At 46.5% G+C, this 18,506-nt stretch overlaps 1 protein-coding gene across 2 annotated transcripts in view; it reads right to left on the reverse strand.

The window, feature by feature from the left end:
- The window catches only part of SIL1 (SIL1 nucleotide exchange factor), a 65,643-nt gene that overhangs the window by 25,372 nt on the left and 21,765 nt on the right, over window positions 1-18,506 (reverse strand). For both annotated transcript variants that reach the window (XM_077926485.1, XM_077926484.1), the window contains 2 exons: window positions 11,415-11,606; window positions 9,000-9,121 (listed from right to left, as the gene is read on the reverse strand). In XM_077926485.1, the coding sequence (XP_077782611.1) occupies window positions 9,000-9,121; window positions 11,415-11,606 (314 nt within the window). The remainder of the gene's footprint in view (window positions 1-8,999; window positions 9,122-11,414; window positions 11,607-18,506) is intronic.

Here is an 18,506-nt window from a genome sequence, read left to right on the forward strand (position 1 = left end):
CGTGTGCATGCACACTTCTTCAGATACACCTTAGTTGGTCTTTAAGGTGCTACTGGAAGGAATTTTTTTTGTCATGCTAGAGAAGAAACTTTAAAAAAAAAGAAAAAGCAACCAGTTTCTTCTCCCGTTAGATTCACAAAATGTTTAGGGGTATGCGTACCTCTGCGTACCCCCAGAAAAAAAGCACTGGCAGTGTGTATGGAGGTCCTGGGCTGGTCCAAAGGAAAGCAGACCAAGACGTTTGGCACCTTCCTTGTCGGAAGGAAGGGACTTAGAGACTTCACTCCAGACTTGGAAGGAAAGATGGAAGGTGCCATCCAACCATCTTAGGGACTCCACTCCAGACTTGTGTAGGGTTTACTCTTTAGCCTTTTCTTCTCCTGAAGATATCGCTGAAGGCAGCGGAGGTTTAGGGTCAGAGTTTTCCTCCTCTTTGATGGGCTCTGTCAGGAGTGCGTGCAGGAGCCGGGCCCTGTGACCAGTAGGGCTTCGCAGGACTGGGACCTTCCGAAGTTTGTTCTGGAGAGGCAAGGCGCGGCCGCACAGGTGAGGCCGCTTGATAACTCACTGCAGCTGGTGGAAAGAGCTGGGAAGGGATATAAGGTCAGCATTTCCCTTCAGCTCTTTGCCACAGCAACACGTTTGGCTTCGTGACTCTTTGCTTCTCGACCCTCGGACCCTTGACTTTGTGACTCCTTGCTTCTTGACCCTCGGAACCTTGACTCCTTGCTTCTTGACCCTCAGACCCTTGACTTCGTGACTCCTTGCTTCTTGACCCTCGGACCCCTGACTTCGTGACTCCTTGCTTCCTGACCCTCAGACCCTTGACTTTGTGACTCCTTGCTTCTTGACCCTCGTACCCTTGACTTCGTGACTCCTTGCTTCTTGACCCTCGGACCCTTGACTTTGTGACTCTTTGCTTCTTGACCCTCGGACCCTTGACTTTGTGACTCCTTGCTTCTTGACCCTCGGACCCTTGACTTTGTGACTCCTTGCTTCTTGACCCTCAGACCCTTGACTTTGTGACTCCTTGCTTCTTGACCCTCGGACCCCTGACTTCGTGACTCCTTGCTTCTTGACCCTCGGACCCTTGACTTTGTGACTCCTTGCTTCTTGACCCTCGGACCCCTGACTTCGTGACTCCTTGCTTCTTGACCCTCGTACCCTTGACTTTGTGACTCCTTGCTTCTTGACCCTCGGACCCTTGACTTTGTGACTCCTTGCTTCTTGACCCTCGGACCCTTGACTTCATGTCTCCCTGCTTCCTGACCCTCGGACCCCTGGCTTCTGGACTCTCGTCCCTGCTCCCATCCTGACCGTGACAGGCCACCAGACCGTGACAGGCTCCCTTTCCAGCTTGACAAGCCCCACCTGCCCCTCACTTCCCTTTATTTACAGCTATGTACAAAGAAATGCAGATCCCGATGTGTTACAGGATCTCTCCGCCCCACAGAAGGCAGGCCGCATACACTGAGCTGTTTAACCCTGTAGGCTCAGGTTCTCCTCACAACAGCATGTGCAGAAACCGCCTTCTTGACTAGTGCTCTCTTCCGCTCAATCCACCGGAGCCTATCTTCGCAAGAGGGGGAAGCCCCTAACTCACTGAGAGTTTGAGACCCATCGGCTACCCTCACCTGGTTGAGCCGGCCAGTCAAAGCCGTTTCCCAGGGTGTGGCCACTGCTGCACACTGACAGCTTCAAGGACCCACAAGTGAGAGCAGAGGGCAGGTTAGGGACCGAAGGTGGACAAATGGCAACGTGTTCCCCACCGGAGGTACAGCCTCCAACGCCCCATATACCATAATAAATTGGTTAAACCTTTAAGGTGCCACAAAGCTCCTTGCTGCTTTTGCTTGGGAAAACAGCTACTCCTCTAGAAATGGTAACGAAAAATAAGCACTTGTTAAGCGGCTAAACGAATTGGAATACTCTATGGAGAGCTAAAGAAAACAACCAGTACCTTTTCTTTAAATTTTAAGGTGCATAAAAAGGCTCACTCCCACATAGATGAGTCACAGCGAGGCTCTTATTCTCCTGCAAATTCATGGCAGAGCCAGGAAGATGAAGGAAGCAACTCCTTGCTATAGATCCCGAATAGGTAAAGGTAAAGTGACCCCTGACCATTAGGTCCAGTCGTGACCGACTCTGGGGTTGTGGTGCTCATCTCGCTTTATTGGCCGAGGGAGCCGGCGTACAGCTTCCGGGTCATGTGGCCAGCATGACTAAGCTGCTTCTGGCGAACCAGAGCAGCGCACGGAAACGCCGTTTACCTTCCCGCCAGAGCGGTACCTATTTGTCTATTTGCACTTTGACGTGCTTTTGAACTGCTAGGTTGGCAGGAGCAGGGAGCTCACCCCGTCGCGGGGATTCGAACCGCCGACCTTCTGATCGGCAAGTCCTAGGCTCTGTGGTTTAACCCACAGCGCCACTCGCGTCCCTTTATATCCCGAATAATAAGGGGCAATTCCAGCCAGGGGATTCAACATTCGGATAGTCTGTGGGCTTTAAACCGCAGATCTAATTCCTGTGATGGAAACAGTTGAGGCTGTACCTGGAAACCAACGACACAATGCTTTGACAAGACACAAGATAAGTGTGGCGAGCGACGGACCACTTTAAATCTTTTCTCCAGTTAAAAACATTGCAGGCAACAGAGCTAGCAAAGGCCTGTTGGTCCAAGGCATGGGTAGGCAAACTAAGGCCTGGGGGCCGGATCTGGCCCAAAGGCCTTCTAAATCTGGCCCGTGGATGGTCCGGGAATCAGTGTGTTTTTACATGAGCAGAATGTGTGATTTTACTTAAAATGCATCTCTGGGTTATTTGTGGGGTCTGCCTGGTGTTTTTACATGAGTAGAATGTGCCCTTTTATTTAAAATGCATCTCTGGGTTACTTATGGGACATAGGAATTTGTTCTTTTTTTAAAAAAAAAAAAAATAGTCTGGCCCCCCACAAGGTCTGAGGGACAGTGGACCGGCCCCCTGCTGAAAAGGTTTGCTGACCCCTGGACTCCAAGGCCTTGGGAGAGACCCCGTCCACCACAGAAAACACAATGCTTGGCTAGATGGACCAATTAAATTTCATCGGCAAATTTGCGTTCAAGGCAAGACGCCACCAGAAGTGCCGCGAAAGAGAGAAACCGGTTTCAAGCACAGCCAAGTTATTTTCTTTGTTGTTCTGCTGTTGTCACCTCTGCTGCCTGCCATTCGGCTGATCACTCTAGGGGTGGCTTTTCCCACCGCGGCCAACGTGCTGCGTCTTGAACAACAAAGCCACATGACACATCCCGAAATTCCTCCTCGAAGAACGGCCTAAGAACCAGCTTCTATTTGCTTGTTTAGGGCACAGGTTGTCTGCTTTTTTCTTTCATGATAACCACACACTAAGCACAACACGGTTTGAATAATACACACAGCCTCTAGAAATCTGGATTCAGGCATTCAAAGAAAAATTCATGCCGTGATAGAGAACCTTCACTAGTTTTTTTTAAAAAACACAACCACGTCAATATTATTTGGACTTATTTGACTTCTGCAGAGGCTTATTACTGTTGCTACAATTCAAACACGTTATGAGGGAGGCAAAGGGAAAATGGACAAATATCGATGCTGTGGGGAAAACAGTACCGTATTTTTCGCCCTATAGGACGCACTTTTTCCCCTCCAAAAATGAAGGGGAACCGTGTGTGCGTCCTATGGGGCGAATGCAGGCTTTCGCTGAAGTCTGGAGAGCGAGAGGCGTCGGTGCGCACCGACCCCTCTCACTCTCCAGGCTTCAGGAAGCTATCCGCAAGCCTCACGCGTCCGGCGGGAGGCCCCGCTGGGCACGCAAGGCTTGCGGGCGGCAGCCTGCAGCCCGAAGCATGGGGCGAGCTGCGGAGCCCGCCCCCTGCTTTGGGCAGATGTCGGCAAGCCTTGTGCGCCCGGCGGGAGGTCCCACTGGGCGCGCAAGGCTTGGGGCGGCAGCCTGCATCCCGAAGCAGGGGGTGAGCTGCGGAGCCCACCCCCTGCTTCGGGCAGATGTCAGCAAGCCTTGTGTGCCCGGCGGGAGGTCCCACCGGGCGCGCAAGGCTTGGGGCGGCAGCCTGCATCCCGAAGCAGGGGGTGAGCTGCAGAGCCCGCCCCCTGCTTCGGGCAGATGTCCGCAAGCCTCACACGCCCGGCGGGAGGTCCCGCTGGGCGCGCAAGGCTTGGGGCGGCAGCCTGTGCTTGGGCTTCCCCCGCGCCTGCCCTGCGCCTGGGGGGGAATAATTTTTTTTCTTTATTTCCCCCCCAAAAAAACTAGGTGCGTCCTATGGGGCGGTGCGTCCTATGGGGCGAAAAATACGGTACTTGAACCACACAGCAAGAACCGGGACGGGCCCAACCTTGAGGCAAGGTGAGGCAATTGCCTCAGGCGGCAATATCCTGGCCTTTGGCTTAGAATCAGTTTGATTCCCTCCCCCTCTTTCTTTTTCCTTTCTCCTCCTGTGAAGAGGCTGCATGCTAATGTTTTAATGTTGTATTTTAATCTTGTTTTTTAAATTGTATTTTAATCAACTTGTTTTTATTATTGGTTGTTAGCCGCCCGGTGCGCGGTCTTGGCTGGGGAGGGCGGGGTATAAATAACATTTATTATTATTATTATTATTAAGATCCACTGGACCATAAAGAAGGCTGATCGCCGAAGAATTGATGCTTTCAAATTATGGTGCTGGAGGAGACTCTTGAGAGTCCCATGGACTGCAAGAAGATCAAACCTATCTATTCTGAAGGAAATCAGCCCTGAGTGCTCACTGGAAGAACAGATCCTGAAGCTGAGGCTCCAATACTTTGGCCACCTCATGAGAAGAGAAGACTCCCTGGAAAAGACCCTGATGTTGGGAAAGATGGAGGGCACAAGGAGAAGGGGACGATGGAGGACGAGATGGTTGGACAGTGTTCTCAAAGCTACCAACATGAGTTTGACCAAACTGCAGGAGGCAGTGGAAGACAGGAGTGCCTGGCGTGCTCTGGTCCATGGGGTCACGAAGAGGCGAACACAACTAAATGACTAAACAACATTAAGATCCACAGGGGCAGCAGATCCCAATGTCAGTCTTTCTTCTCTCCCCTCCACCCTTGTTCCTGCTGTAGATCTTCCCTAGCAGAGAGGGGGGACACCATTTTGGGGTCAACACCAGGTTCCAAAATGTATTGGGCCTGCCCTGGCCAGAACCATGAATTCACATGGATTGAATAATGGAGCAGAAAACAGTTTCATGGATTCAGTCCTCTACAGTGAAGAGCCCACAATGTGGCTTACATTTGCCATTACTTTGGGTACATGACATGAATTTCAGCCATTTTCTAGGCAGTTCACAAAGGCTGCAACCCTATACATGCAATTACCTGGTAATAAGTCCCACCGAACTCAGAAGGACTTATTTCCAAGTAGATTTATGCAGAAGAGTACGCTGTAAATCAATAAGGCTTGCGTTTCTTTCCACTGCCCAGTACTTAATTTCTCTATTGATTTTTCTATTTAAAAAAAGCATTTCTGGCAGGTGTGAAGGTTGTTTGGTAGCTGAAAGAATTTCAGCAGCACGGAAAACTTTCCTTATACCATAAAAAGCGCTAATGAAGTCCCAGGCTGAAAGCAGAGGATTCTGGAACAAAAAGCTTCAAATGAAATTTAAGAATAAAATGGACAGGAAGTGTTTTAATATTGTTTTTGATGGCATTACCTTGCAACAGAATGCAGGCTAGCCACAGGAAGTCACACGTAATGCCACAGGAAGTCACACAAGTACTGATGATATTTAGTAAGTGGGAGCTTATCAGTGGCTAATAAATAACAGATCCTAAAGGACTCAGGTGGGACGCGGGTGGGTTAAAGCCTCAGCACCTAGGACTTGCCGATCAAAAGGTCGGCGGTTCGAATCCCCGCGGCGGGGTGCGCTCCCGTCGTTCGGTCCCAGCGCCTGCCAACCTAGCAGTTCGAAAGCACCTTTGGGTGCAAGTAGATAAATAGGGACCGCTTACCAGCGGGAAGGTAAATGGCGTTCCGTGTGCTGCGCTGGCTCGCCAGATGCAGCTTGTCACGCTGGCCACGTGACCCGGAAGTGTCTGCGGACAGCGCTGGCTCCCGGCCTATAGAGTGAGATGAGCGCACAACCCTAGAGTCTGTCAAGACTGGCCCGTATGGGCAGGGGTACCTTTACCTTTACCTAAAGGACTCAGGTAGAAGGTCAACAATACTCACAACCACTTTGACCCATGGCTTACGTGCCACTACAGTGTGGAGCAACAATTGGTATCAGTAGTACGTTTGTTATTCATTCATTCATTCATTCATCTAAACACATTTATTCATCTAAACATGTTTATTCAAAAGCTACAATACAGCTTTGTCCGCTGCCATAATGCCACAGAGCGATCACACCAATCCTCAATCCCTCATCACTGCCATGTTGGCTTGCCAAATAGCCTTGATAGGAACCCAGCTACTGATCTGGTGTACTAGACGTTTTCAATTCATATATCCCCTCCACTCTGTAATGATGACGGCATTAAAATATCCTGTTCTGTGCTCAGAGATGGAAATGAGAAACGGTTCCCACCAAGGAGGACTGGCAGACAAAACAGATGGACTATGCGGAAATGGCGGAACGTACTGAAGAAGAAGAAGAAGAAGAGTTTGGATTTGATATCCCGCCTTTCACTCCCCTTCAGGAGTCTCAAAGCGGCTAACAATCTCCTTTCCCTTCCTCCCCCACAACAAACTCTCTGTGAGGTGAGTGGGGCTGAGAGACTTCAGAGAAGTGTGACTGGCCCAAGGTCACCCAGCAGCTGCATGTGGAGGAGCGGAGACGCGAACCCGGACGCGGGTGGCGCTGTGGGTTAAACCACAGAGCCTAGGACTTGCCGATCAGAAGGTCGGCGGTTTGAATCCCCGCAACGGGGTGAGCTCCCGTTGCTCGGTCCCTGCTCCTGCCAACCTAGCAGTTCAAAAGCACATCAAAGTGCAAGTAGATAAATAGATACCACTCCGGCAGGAAGGTAAACAGCGTTTCCGTGCGCTGCTCTGGTTCGCCAGAAGCGGCTTAGTCATGCTGGCCACGTGACCCAGAAGCTGTATGCCAGCTCCCTTGGCCAATAAAGCGAGATGAGTGCCACAATCCCAGTGTCGGTCATGACTGGACCTAATGGTCAAGGGTCCCTTTACCTTTAGCTTTACTGGAAGAATGAGAAACCAAGAAGAAAAAGAAGAAAAACATTATAGACTATTTGAAAAACTATTGCAAACAACTTAATTCATCAGCAGGATTCGAGCAGTGATGTGTGTTTGTGTGTGTGTGTGTGTTAATTCTGTTTACTGATTACTCCTTAGACGTCCTGTGTGTGTGTGTGTGTGTGTGTGTGTGTAGTCTGAGGAGTAATCAATAAACAGAATTAATTGGGATATGCAGTAGTAAAGGTGAAAGTATAAGAAACCACTGAGGGGGAGGAGGGAAGTCAAATCAACTTAATTAACTAACTAGATGTATTTTAGTATATGTGTATTTGTGTGATTATTGCAAAATGAAAAATAAAATCATACAAGCACGCACACACTGTTCTTCTTCAATAAAAGAGGAAAAAAGAGACCAAACTGGAACACGTTCTACTATGCATGCCACATCACCATAAACTAAAGGAGTCCTAGTGGATGCGAGACATTCAAAAGCTTCGCTTTGAGAAGGAAAAACCCGAAAGGTGCATATATGACCTGCAACAGGACTTTGCCCTCTCTGGAAATCTTATCCACGCAATGCATCTGTCTTCTCTCCGTTGGTACAGCATACGTTATCATTCGGCGTTATGTTTCTGAAGGGCCTTGAATCCTTCCAGCAAGACATTTATTTTCATTTTCATTTTTAAAATGAATCACCATCTGATTACCATAGTCTCTGCTCCAGCATCTTGTTTCTTTGCTGTGAAAAATACCTGGCATCCTGGAAACCTCTACCTGAACAACTGAATGAGGTCACTCCTTTCTGCTTAGTCACACTGAAGCCACTGGGCACCTGTTTGGTCAATTTTAAGACCAGTAAGTAGCCTTGCGCAGTTGCCCAGTAACCACAGGGCATCTTGAATCGTTTCTGAAATTACTAATTCTGACATTGAGGAGCACCAAGCAGTTGACCACACAGCACAGTGGCCGAATCTGTGCCCACCCTGTCTAATGAGGGAGACTATTACTGCCCATTTCTTAAGGTTAATCTGGTCTGCTGCATTCTTTCTCAACTGCATCAAGAAGTTGGTCCCTTACCTTTCCCGCCCCGACCTGGCCACAGTGATCCATGTGATGGTCACCTCCAGGCTTGACTACTGTAATTCGCTCTACGCGGGGCTGCCCTTGAAGCTGTCCCAGAAACTCCAGCGGGTGCAGAATGCTGCAGCGAGGCTCCTCATGGGGTCCCTGCCATGGGAGCATATTCACCCAGTGCTTTACCAGTTGCACTGGCTCCCGGTGGAGTACAGGGTCAGATTTAAGGTGCTGGTTTTGACCTTTAAAGCCCTTCATGGCCTAGGACCCTCGTATCTACGGGACTGCCTCTCCTGGTATGCCCCACGGAGGACCTTAAGGTCCATAAATAGCAACACCCTAGAGGTCCCGGGCCCTAAGGAAATTAGATTAGCCTCAACCAGAGCCAGGGCCTTTTCAACACTGGCTCCAGCATGGTGGAACGCTCTGTCTCATGAGAACAGGGCCCTGCAGGATCTGATTTCTTTCTGCAGGGCCTGTAAGACAGAGTTGTTGCGCCTGGCCTTTGGCTTGGAGCCAATTTGATTCCCTCCCCCTCTTTCTTTTTCCTCCTGTGATGAGGCTGCATTTTAATGTTTTAATGTTGCATTTTAATCTTGTTTTTAAGTTGTATTCATTCAACTTGTTTTTATTATTGCTTGTTAGCCGCCCTGAGCCCAGCCTTGGCTGGAGAGGGCGGGGTATAAATAAAATTTATTATTATTATTATTATTGTATCCACACAGATACTCACCTGGACAGTGCAGCTCCCAAGACGAAGGACGCATATTCCTTCACCAACGGCTCCGTGCTGTTCAGTCCATTAATCAAAAGCTGGAGACCACCAATGGTAAGCAAATCTTTTGCATTGTCCACCTATAAAATAAGTGGTTCCACATTCAAGCAACGATTTGTGCATTTACACGTAAGGGTGGGTGTTGATTTTTCTATTCAGAAGTTACACACCAAGAACAATGATCACGATCAAAACCTGTTCCATCCACTTAAAAAAGATTAAAGGCAAAGCAAACACCTCTTGCCTTGAATCGTATGATGCCGTCTCGCTACAGGAACATCACATTCGAATTCTGAAGATACAATAATACAAGATACAAAGGGATCCAGAGTGTTGCTTTGCAGAATAACTCCTTTCATCTACTGAAAGGATCAATACCCAGCAATATCTACCACTAAGGAAAGGGTGGGAGGTGATTTTTGCCCATTCCCCTGCAACCCCTCGCACTTCTAGAGGGTCTCTCAACTAGAAGCTGTGGGGGGAGAAGGGAGCAACAAAAAAACCCACCTCTACTCTACCATTCCTCCAGCAGAAATTTCCTGTGAGCAGAGTTCCACTCAAAGGAACTCTGGACCCAATCCTGTCACAACCATCAAATACAGAAGGGATCACTGAAAACCAAAACATGATTAGCTTACTGAAAGCTTCCCCAGACAATACTCTTAACTGAAAGGAACGATGCTATCAAACAAAGATGAAAATTAATTTCTCTAGGAGACCATAGTTGGGAGCCTGAGGAGTTCTAGGTCTCTTACCAATACAAAATGTTTTATATTTTAATTTAACAGGCAGGGTTAGAGAGTCAGAAATACTGGGGGACTGGCAATAAGCATTTGTATTATTGACTAGAAACTCATCAAGCAGAACAAATGAGGTGGAAAGAGGACTTGAGATATTGATCGTAAGATGACTGAGCCAACAATGTGACACGCTACCTAAGGCTGGGCATTTTAGCCATGACAAATTCCGGCAGGCCTGTCTCAGAAGAACAGGGAGGGAGCGGTACTTTTCTGACACAGCACAGGAGAGGCCATATATGAACCACTGGGTCCAGATTGCTCAGGTTCAAGGTTGTATTCCAGCTATACAAAGTGCAAAGGAACAGAACTAAAATGATAGCTGGAGTTGAGAATTTATCATGAACCAAGAACTTGGGTCAGTTCAGCATAGGAAAGGCCGATGGTAGGCTAGCAGTCTACAAAACCTACAAGAGGAATGAATGCACAAAGGAAATTTAAGCTAGGTTATGGCCTAGGCATGGGAAGCGGGTGGCGCTGTGGGTTAAACCACAGAGCCTAGGACTTGCCGATCAGAAGGTCGGCGGTTCAAAACCCCGCAACAGGGTGAGCTCCCGTTGCTCAGTCCCTGCTCCCGCCAACCTAGCAGTTCGAAAGCACGTCAAAGTGCAAGTAGATAAATAGGTACCGCTCTGGTGGGAAGGTAAACGGCGCTTCCGTGCGCTGCTCTGGTTCGCCAGAAGCGGCTTTGTCATGCTGGCCACATGACCCGGAAGCTGTACACCGGCTCCCTCGGCCAATAAAGCGAGATGAGCGCCACAACCCCAGAGTCGGCCACTACTGGACCTAATGGTCAGGGGTCCCTTTGCCTTTACCTATGGCCTAGGCTAGAGTACAAGAATCAACAGAACCCTCTTTTGGTTTCCCTTTTCAAATTCCTCATATATTCTGCCTAAGGCACACCAGCGAAAATTCACTTTGCATTCTGCTCTCGGGGAAATTCTTGCAGCAGCACCAGCATTAACTCATACATGTTTACCTAGATTTAAGGCCCGTAGATTTTGGTGCAATTTGCTTTTGACTAAGCACACTTAGGACTGAAGTCCTAAATGAACACTGCTCTGGAACACTTTCCTTTTGGGCAGACAAGGAACCCATGATTAATTTATAAAAGGACGGATGCCAAAGCTCAGAGCAGCCTAAAAGCTGTACCATGTAAGCCAAAAGTGTTTCCTCAAGCCTAGGAGAATCCAGTGGCAACGTCACTTTCCACATTACTTTATGCGTCCCAGGTGATAAGCCCTGGCACTCAAAAACAAATAAATTACAACAATGAATTCTGGCACGCCCTGGCACAAATTAAAGACCCTTCATTGTTGCGTTCAATGAAGACTTGGCATCTAAAAATGTCGCATTCCAAATGTTTAGAATCCACTTACACAATTTCACACATGACAGTGTTTACACCCAAACGCTTACGACTGTGTTCATCTGTCTAGGTAAAATGCCTTGTGTGAAGAAGCTGGGTGCCACAATTCTGCAACATCTGGTACTGCAAGAAATCTATTTTTACGATTCCACGTTCCCGGAACATTGCACACCAGCTGCCAATGTTTATTTTAAAAAATCTTCTTACCTGATGAACGTAGTATTCGAGATCATGAAGTGCTGTTATTTTCTCCTCCAGCGTCGAAGTGGAACTGTTGAATTTGTTGATTAATTTAAACATAATTTCAAAGTCTGTTTCTAGCTGCAGGTTGAGCTCTCTGAACTCTTCCTTAAGTTTTTCAATGGGACGAAACCTTCTCCTGACATCTTCCTCATGAGCCTTGGAATCAAGGGGAAAACAAACCGAAATAGCACACACCAAAATTAAAACACCACCAAAGTTAATTATTTTGTTTGTATTTAGGTATATATGAGTAACCTCTGTTAACTCAGCGAAAAACATGTATAATTTTATTCATGCTGAAGATGCAACTAGATAATCTAAGGGACAAAACATGATGGAAGATATGTGACTGGATCTTAGGTAAAGGTAAAGGGACCCCTGACCATTAGGTCCAGTCGTGACCGACTCTGGGGTTACGTTGCTCATCTTGCTTTATTGGCCGAGGGAGCCAGCGTACAGCTTCCGTGTCATGTGGCCAGCATGACTAAGCCGCTTCTGGCGAACCAGAGCAGCGCACAGAAACGCCGTTTACCTTCCCGCTGGAGCGGTACTTATTTATCTACTTTGACGTGCTTTTGAACTGCTAGGTTGGCAGGAGCAGGGACCGAGCAACGGGAGCTCACCCCGTCATGGGGATTCGAACCGCCGACCTTCTGATCAGCAAGTTTAACCCACAGCGCCACCCACATCCCTGACTGGATCTTATGGTTGTTTTAAACTTAAAAGCAGCTGTGGGGAGGCAGGTTGCATTAATTCTTCTGACCTCCCACTGCTTCCCATTACTCTCTCCAAAGCTACGCTCAGACCTATAGTCTACACCTTTCTCACAGGAGCTGAGCTGCGGTATTGCACAAGCCTCATCTGTCGCACTGCTCACATATGAGTAGACCGCGAGTTAAATATTCAACAGCACCTGCAACAGGTGATATTAAACATATGAATTACGGTAGTTTTAGGACAGGAGCCTCAAGAGAAGGAAAATGACTTTCTCCAAGTTCAAAGTCAAGCAGCTGCCAGAATGCAGTGAAAAGACAAGAACTGTGATTTGCAAACAGCAAGCAACACTCCTCATTATTTACTAATTATGTTTTCTTTAGATTCTATTTGCGGCTCTTACAAGATAGTTAATTAAAAATGCTTAACAGATTAGGTTACCCAACAGACATCAGAAAGGGAAATTAGGTGCTCTCCTGTGAAATATCGTCACTCACACACAGCTCCTGGAAATCAAACCCGACAAGATGTCTTTTCCCTAAAAGCCGGCTGGGACTTCCTACAAACTTTCACACACAAGGGGCTGGAGACTATTCCCAGTACATTTTTAACTGACAATTTCCAGTAATGTCATCTTTAACCCTAAGCATTCAGGGAATAATTGAGCTTCATATTAATGAGTATTAATGGGCCAAGGCGAAGGAGCTGCATTACAGCTTCCGAATTTTTGCTGATTTAAGAGCCTCTTCCTAAAATGAAAAAATATAAGGTTTAAGAGCCCCACTTAAAGAGCAAAAAAACCCTTCCATGAGCCTAAAATACCTTTTGACGTCACAGCCAGGCCCCAAAGCATTGAAAAAAGATAATTAATTCCTAAGGAACCTACTCTTAACTGGCAGCCGTGGATCTTTTTGCTAATGTTTTGTAGCAAGGGAACTGAAAATTAACTTCCATTCCCTAAGGCCGGAGGGGGGATTTTTGGCATTCCCAGACGCTGCTGAACTAAAACGCCCGTCTTCCATGGCCATTGGCCATGCTGGCTGGAGCAGTTGCGAGTGAGGAGTCTCAACATCTTTTTCCATGTGTGGTGGACTTTTGGGAAATGATACATAATGAATTGAAGATGATGATGAGGAAGAAGTCATTCCTCAAAAAAGCCTGAAGCATTTATTTTGGGAATAATAGGCACAGGGGTCCTATTGGTTAAACTATTTAGGTTTGCTCCTACCACAGCCAGAATTCTGTATGCACAGAAATGGAAAGAAGTTCCATCAAAAGAGGGGTGGATTTTGAAATTATTGGACAATGTGGAGATGGCAAAAATAAGAGACAAAGAAGAAGAAAAGAATGGAGACCCTTTTTGGATTAGCTGAGGAAAATATTATAGTAAAATGAAATCGTGGGCAGGACTTGAAATATAAACAAAGGAATGAGAATGATAATGGAATGGGATGTAGGATATATGTTTTAGAGAAGTATTACATTCATGGCAGTAGATTTGAATGCTGGATGGCCATAACTTTGAACAGATCAAATACTTCAGTTATCTAGGGCTCCCATTCCATCATACAGGATCTTGGAAGCACCACTGGTAAACCTCCCTTCAAAAGGCGGAGATCACAAAGCTAGCCATACTTAGATTCTTTTTCACAAAGGGTGGCAAATATGTTCCAGCAGCCTTAAGGGTTTTCAATGCAAAACCCGTTTCCCAACTCCTGCAAATGTGTGGCATAATGGGGATCTGCCAAAGCTAGATGGCTTTCAGGCAAAATTTCTACGATCTCTGCTGCAGGTACCTAACTGTGTCCCCAACTCCATACTTTTGTTAGAAGCTGGTGAATGCCCAATTTCAACAAAAGCGTGGTGGGCTGCCCTAAAACATTGGCTCAGGATTTCAGTGTTTGATCTAGGGAAGGGTTTGTACCAACACCTGACCAATGAGGAATTTGTCAGCAAATGGCAGAAAACCATGGCTAAAAAAGCCACCTCTATTGGTCTGCCACCCCCCCCCAACTGTATTACCTGGGTTATGAAGACGCCCTAAGGACATTAAAGCAAAGATAGTGGGATAATACACACAGTGACTTGCGATCTCGATCTCACGCAGTCTGTAGTCCACTGGCAGTAGGAGCACAATATGGGCATGTCTTTAAGTTAACATCTTACATTAAAAACCTGACAGTACCAAATTATCGAAGGCTTTTCACCAAAGCCAGACTAAACGTCTTTCCTTCTGCAGTGTTGGATGGCAGGTTGAGAGGAGTTCCCTACGAGGACAGACTTTGCTCGTGTGCTCAAGACATCGATTCCATAAAGCATATTTTGCTGCACTGTGCAAAATACGAGCAAGCCAGGGCTGAACTGATATAACCCTTGCTGGTACCTTTCCTGGGAAAATCAGAGGCTCACTATGTCAGGTTCCTATTGGAAGACCGGACAAATGCTAGAACATTAGCAGTGGCCAAGTTTTTATCGGCAGTTGCAAGAACCAATGATCCCTATATTCTGAACGAAATGCTTGTTTAACCTGGAGGTAGGCTGTCTGAATTGTGTATTGCTTTGTAACGATTTGTTGGGTCTCTGGACCGTAATAAAGATTGATGATGATGATGATTTGAATAGAAACATCATGGAAGTAAGAATGGGAAGTCAAAAACCTTAAGGGAATATCGTATTGAAATTGAATTGGTTTGAAATTGTTTGAAAGCTAATAAAAAATATATGAAAAAAAGGAGTCTCAACAACATCTGGAGGACCAGAGGTTAACCACTGCTGCTCTAGGTTGTTTAAGTACCTCCCTCAGTTTACGGAGTCTAATAGGCTGAACTGGAGGCAGCAGCATCAAAATGATGAAAAAACCCAGCACCTCTTGCCATGCAAACTGGAGTAATCCATCACTCAGGACTGGTTTTCTGCCAAATCATGGATAATTACTAGAAAGGTTAGGATATTAGACCAAGTAAAACAATGTCAAGGGACGCGGGTGGCGCTGTGGGTTAAACCACAGAGCCTAGGACTTGCCGATCAGAAGGTCGGCGGTTCGAATCCCCGCGACGGGGTGAGCTCCTGTTGCTCGGTCCCTGCTCCTGCCAACCTAGCAGTTCGAAAACATGTCAAAGTGCAAGTAGATAAATAGGTACCACTCCGGAGGGGGAGGTAAACGGTGTTTCCTTGCGCTGCTCTAGTTCGCCAGAAGCGGCTTAGTCATGCTGGCCACATGACCCGGAAGCTGTACGCCGGCTCCCTCGCCAATAAAGTGAGATGAGCGCCGCAACCTCAGAGTCGGTCACGAATGGATCTAACGGTCAGGGGTCCCTTTACCTTTTTAAAACAATGTCATCATTGCCTCTCTTAAGAGCACTCTTATGATTTGCCTCAAGTGCAGTGTTAGAAACTCACGATACACAAGCTAGGTGCCAAATAGCTGTTTAAACCAAGGTTACAGTCGCTAAAACGGAATGTCTAGTTTATTTATTTATTGTATACCGCCCTTTAACCGGAGGTCTCAGGGTGTTGCCGTTTTGGGGCAAGGCGGCTCTAAAGTCTTATTTTTCAAATGATGGACTGGCCGTGATTGATATCAGTTAAACATCTGCACCAGAGTCCCACCGGCACCTTGGCAGGGAAGCTGAAGCTTTGATGAGGGAAACGGAAAGCTCCCGTGAGAAAGCAGAGTGTTTCCTGTTGCGGTTTGCTGGATGCTGCCCAGGTTTATTTTCTTTTCCCCCCTAAATCCTCTTTAATCTGTTCAGTTTTGTACACACTGCTTCTATCTGAAACACAGCTGGATACAGCTATAGGTTACCATCAAAGTGTTAAGTTCTACTAATTGGCAGCTTACGCTGTCGTAGAAATTATTGAATTTATGGAACGAAAACCGAAATGTGTGTGAGAAAATCTAAGCAAGCGAAAGTGGTGTTTGCAAGAGAACCACGGGAGAAGGGCTGAACGAACATGTAAAGGTAAAGGGACCCCTGACCATTAGGTCCAGTCGTGGCGAACTCTGGGGTTGCGGCACTCCTCTCGCTTTATTGGCCGAGGGAGCCAGCGTACAGCTTCCGGGTCATGTGGCCAGCATGACTAAGCCGCTTCTGGCGAACCAGAGCAGCGCACAGAAACGCCGTTTACCTTCCCGCCAGAGTGGTACCTATTTATCTACTTGCACTGGTGTGCTTTCAAACTGCTAGGTTGGAAGGAGCAGGGACCGAGCAACGGGAGCTCACCCCGTCACGGGGATTTGAACCGCCGACCTACTGATCGGCAAGTTCTAGGCTCTGTGGTTTAACCCACAGCGCCACCCACGTCCCAAACGATCATGAGCTATTCCTACAACCGTCAAGGACAAGGGAAGGAAGGAAAGATAAGATAGTTGCTATGCCGTGTGATTAAATCAATATAAGCTAGTAGAAGAAAGCACTGTCGCCTATGGACAGTATATAAGTATATAAATGCTTCCGCTTCTTCATATTTGGTCTGCCATCCCTCAACTACTTGCTGGCTGAGGTTGTGTGGCGCTGGCCTTGCAAGAAACAGAAACGTCCTGTTTGAGTCTGGATTTTATTGGCCATCCAGGCTGAACCCACAGGGTATTGGGTTACTGAAGCCCAATATTTCCTCAATTCCACCACAGATTTTCACAAAACCAAAGCCAGGTAATGCATCTAAATGCGGAAGCTGGACTTGTTCATTAAAGTGAGAGGGCCATTTGCTTCCCTCCATACCACACCTCGCTAGAAAAGAGAGATAGCTGTAAAACACCCGTGCTGCTACAAGATTTAATCTCTGCAACAAAAACAAAAAACTCTACACTTGCACTATATAAAACCCTACTCAACAGTAGAGACATCACCTTGCCAACAAAGGTCCGTATAGTAAAAGCTATGGTTTTCCCAGTAGTGATGTATGGAAGTGAGAACTGGACCATAAAGAAGGCTGATCCCTGAAGAATTGATGCTTTTGAATTCTGGTGCTGGAGGAGACTCTTGAGAGTCCCATGGACTGCAAGAAAATCAAACCTCTCCATTCTTAAGGAAATCAGCCCTGAGTGCTCACTGGAAGGACAGATCCTGAAGCTGAGGCTCCAATACTTTGGCCACCTCATGAGAAGAGAAGACTCCCTGGAAAAGACCCTGATGTTGGGAAAGATGGAGGGCACAAGGAGAAGGGGATGACAGAGGACAAGATGGTTGGACAGTGTTCTCGAAGCTACCAGCATGAGTTTGACCAAACTGCGGGAGGCAGTGGAAGACAGAAGTGCCTGGCATGCTCTGGTCCAGGGGGTCACGAAGAGTCGGACACGACTAAACAACTAAACAACAACAACACTCAACAGGAAGAAATATGATTTAGAATATGATAGACAAAAATGGAGTGAAGCGTTAGGGGTACAGATAACAAATGATATATGGGAGTCAAGTATAAAATCAACAGAAATAGCCTCTATGGATCTAAGACTAAGACTTATTCAACAGAAAATAATATTCAGAGTCCACTGGACTCCAGCAAAACTATACCAGAAGAAAATAACAAGTGCAGACAACTGCCCGAGATGTGGGAGTAAAAATGCGAACTTAGTACATATGATGATTAACTGCCCGATGATAAGATCATTTTGGTGCGAGGTGAGGATATTTATAGCAAGAGTAATAAAAAGAAATTGTTATTTAGGGGGATTGAATTGAATTCTAAATTATATTCCAGAAACGTGGGAGATTTCAAGGGGTCAAAATAATAATAATGGATGTACCGTGCTATATTAGAAGCAAAAAAACTTGTTTTGATGAATTGGAAGAGCCACAAAAAGATTCCATTGAGCACATGGATTGACAATATGGACAGACTAGCTACATACAAACGAATTGCATGTCAACGCAAATTAAGAATGGATAAATATGAAGAAATCTGGAAGGAATATTTAAGCGATAAGGCGGATAGTGGTGGGAAGTAGGGGGAGGAGAGAGAGGTAGGAAAATATTGTTTAAAAAGGTGTAGTCATAGGTATATCAGTGTATTCAAATCCGAATTGTCAAATTGTGTTATTATTGTTATTACGGTTTTTGTTGTATGTGTCTTTTGCGGTTGTTGTTTGTATAAAAAAAAAAGATTAAATAAATTTTTAAAAAGAGAGACAGCTGTAAAACGAAAGCAGAAATTATTAGGAGTCCACCGAAACAAAAGGAGTCTGTGCTAGAAGTTTGTGTTTCCAATTTCTTACCAGGCAGCATAGTTTGACAAATCTCGTATGAAATTTCAAGTATTTGTGGCAGATTTTTCGACTCTGAAATTCCATAGCAACTCTGCTTTGAGTTGAGTTTGCCTCAGAGTACAGGCTTCCCTCATCTA

The sequence above is a fragment of the Podarcis muralis genome, chromosome 3 (assembly GCF_964188315.1).
Source record: "Podarcis muralis chromosome 3, rPodMur119.hap1.1, whole genome shotgun sequence".
Taxonomy (NCBI): domain Eukaryota; kingdom Metazoa; phylum Chordata; class Lepidosauria; order Squamata; family Lacertidae; genus Podarcis; species Podarcis muralis.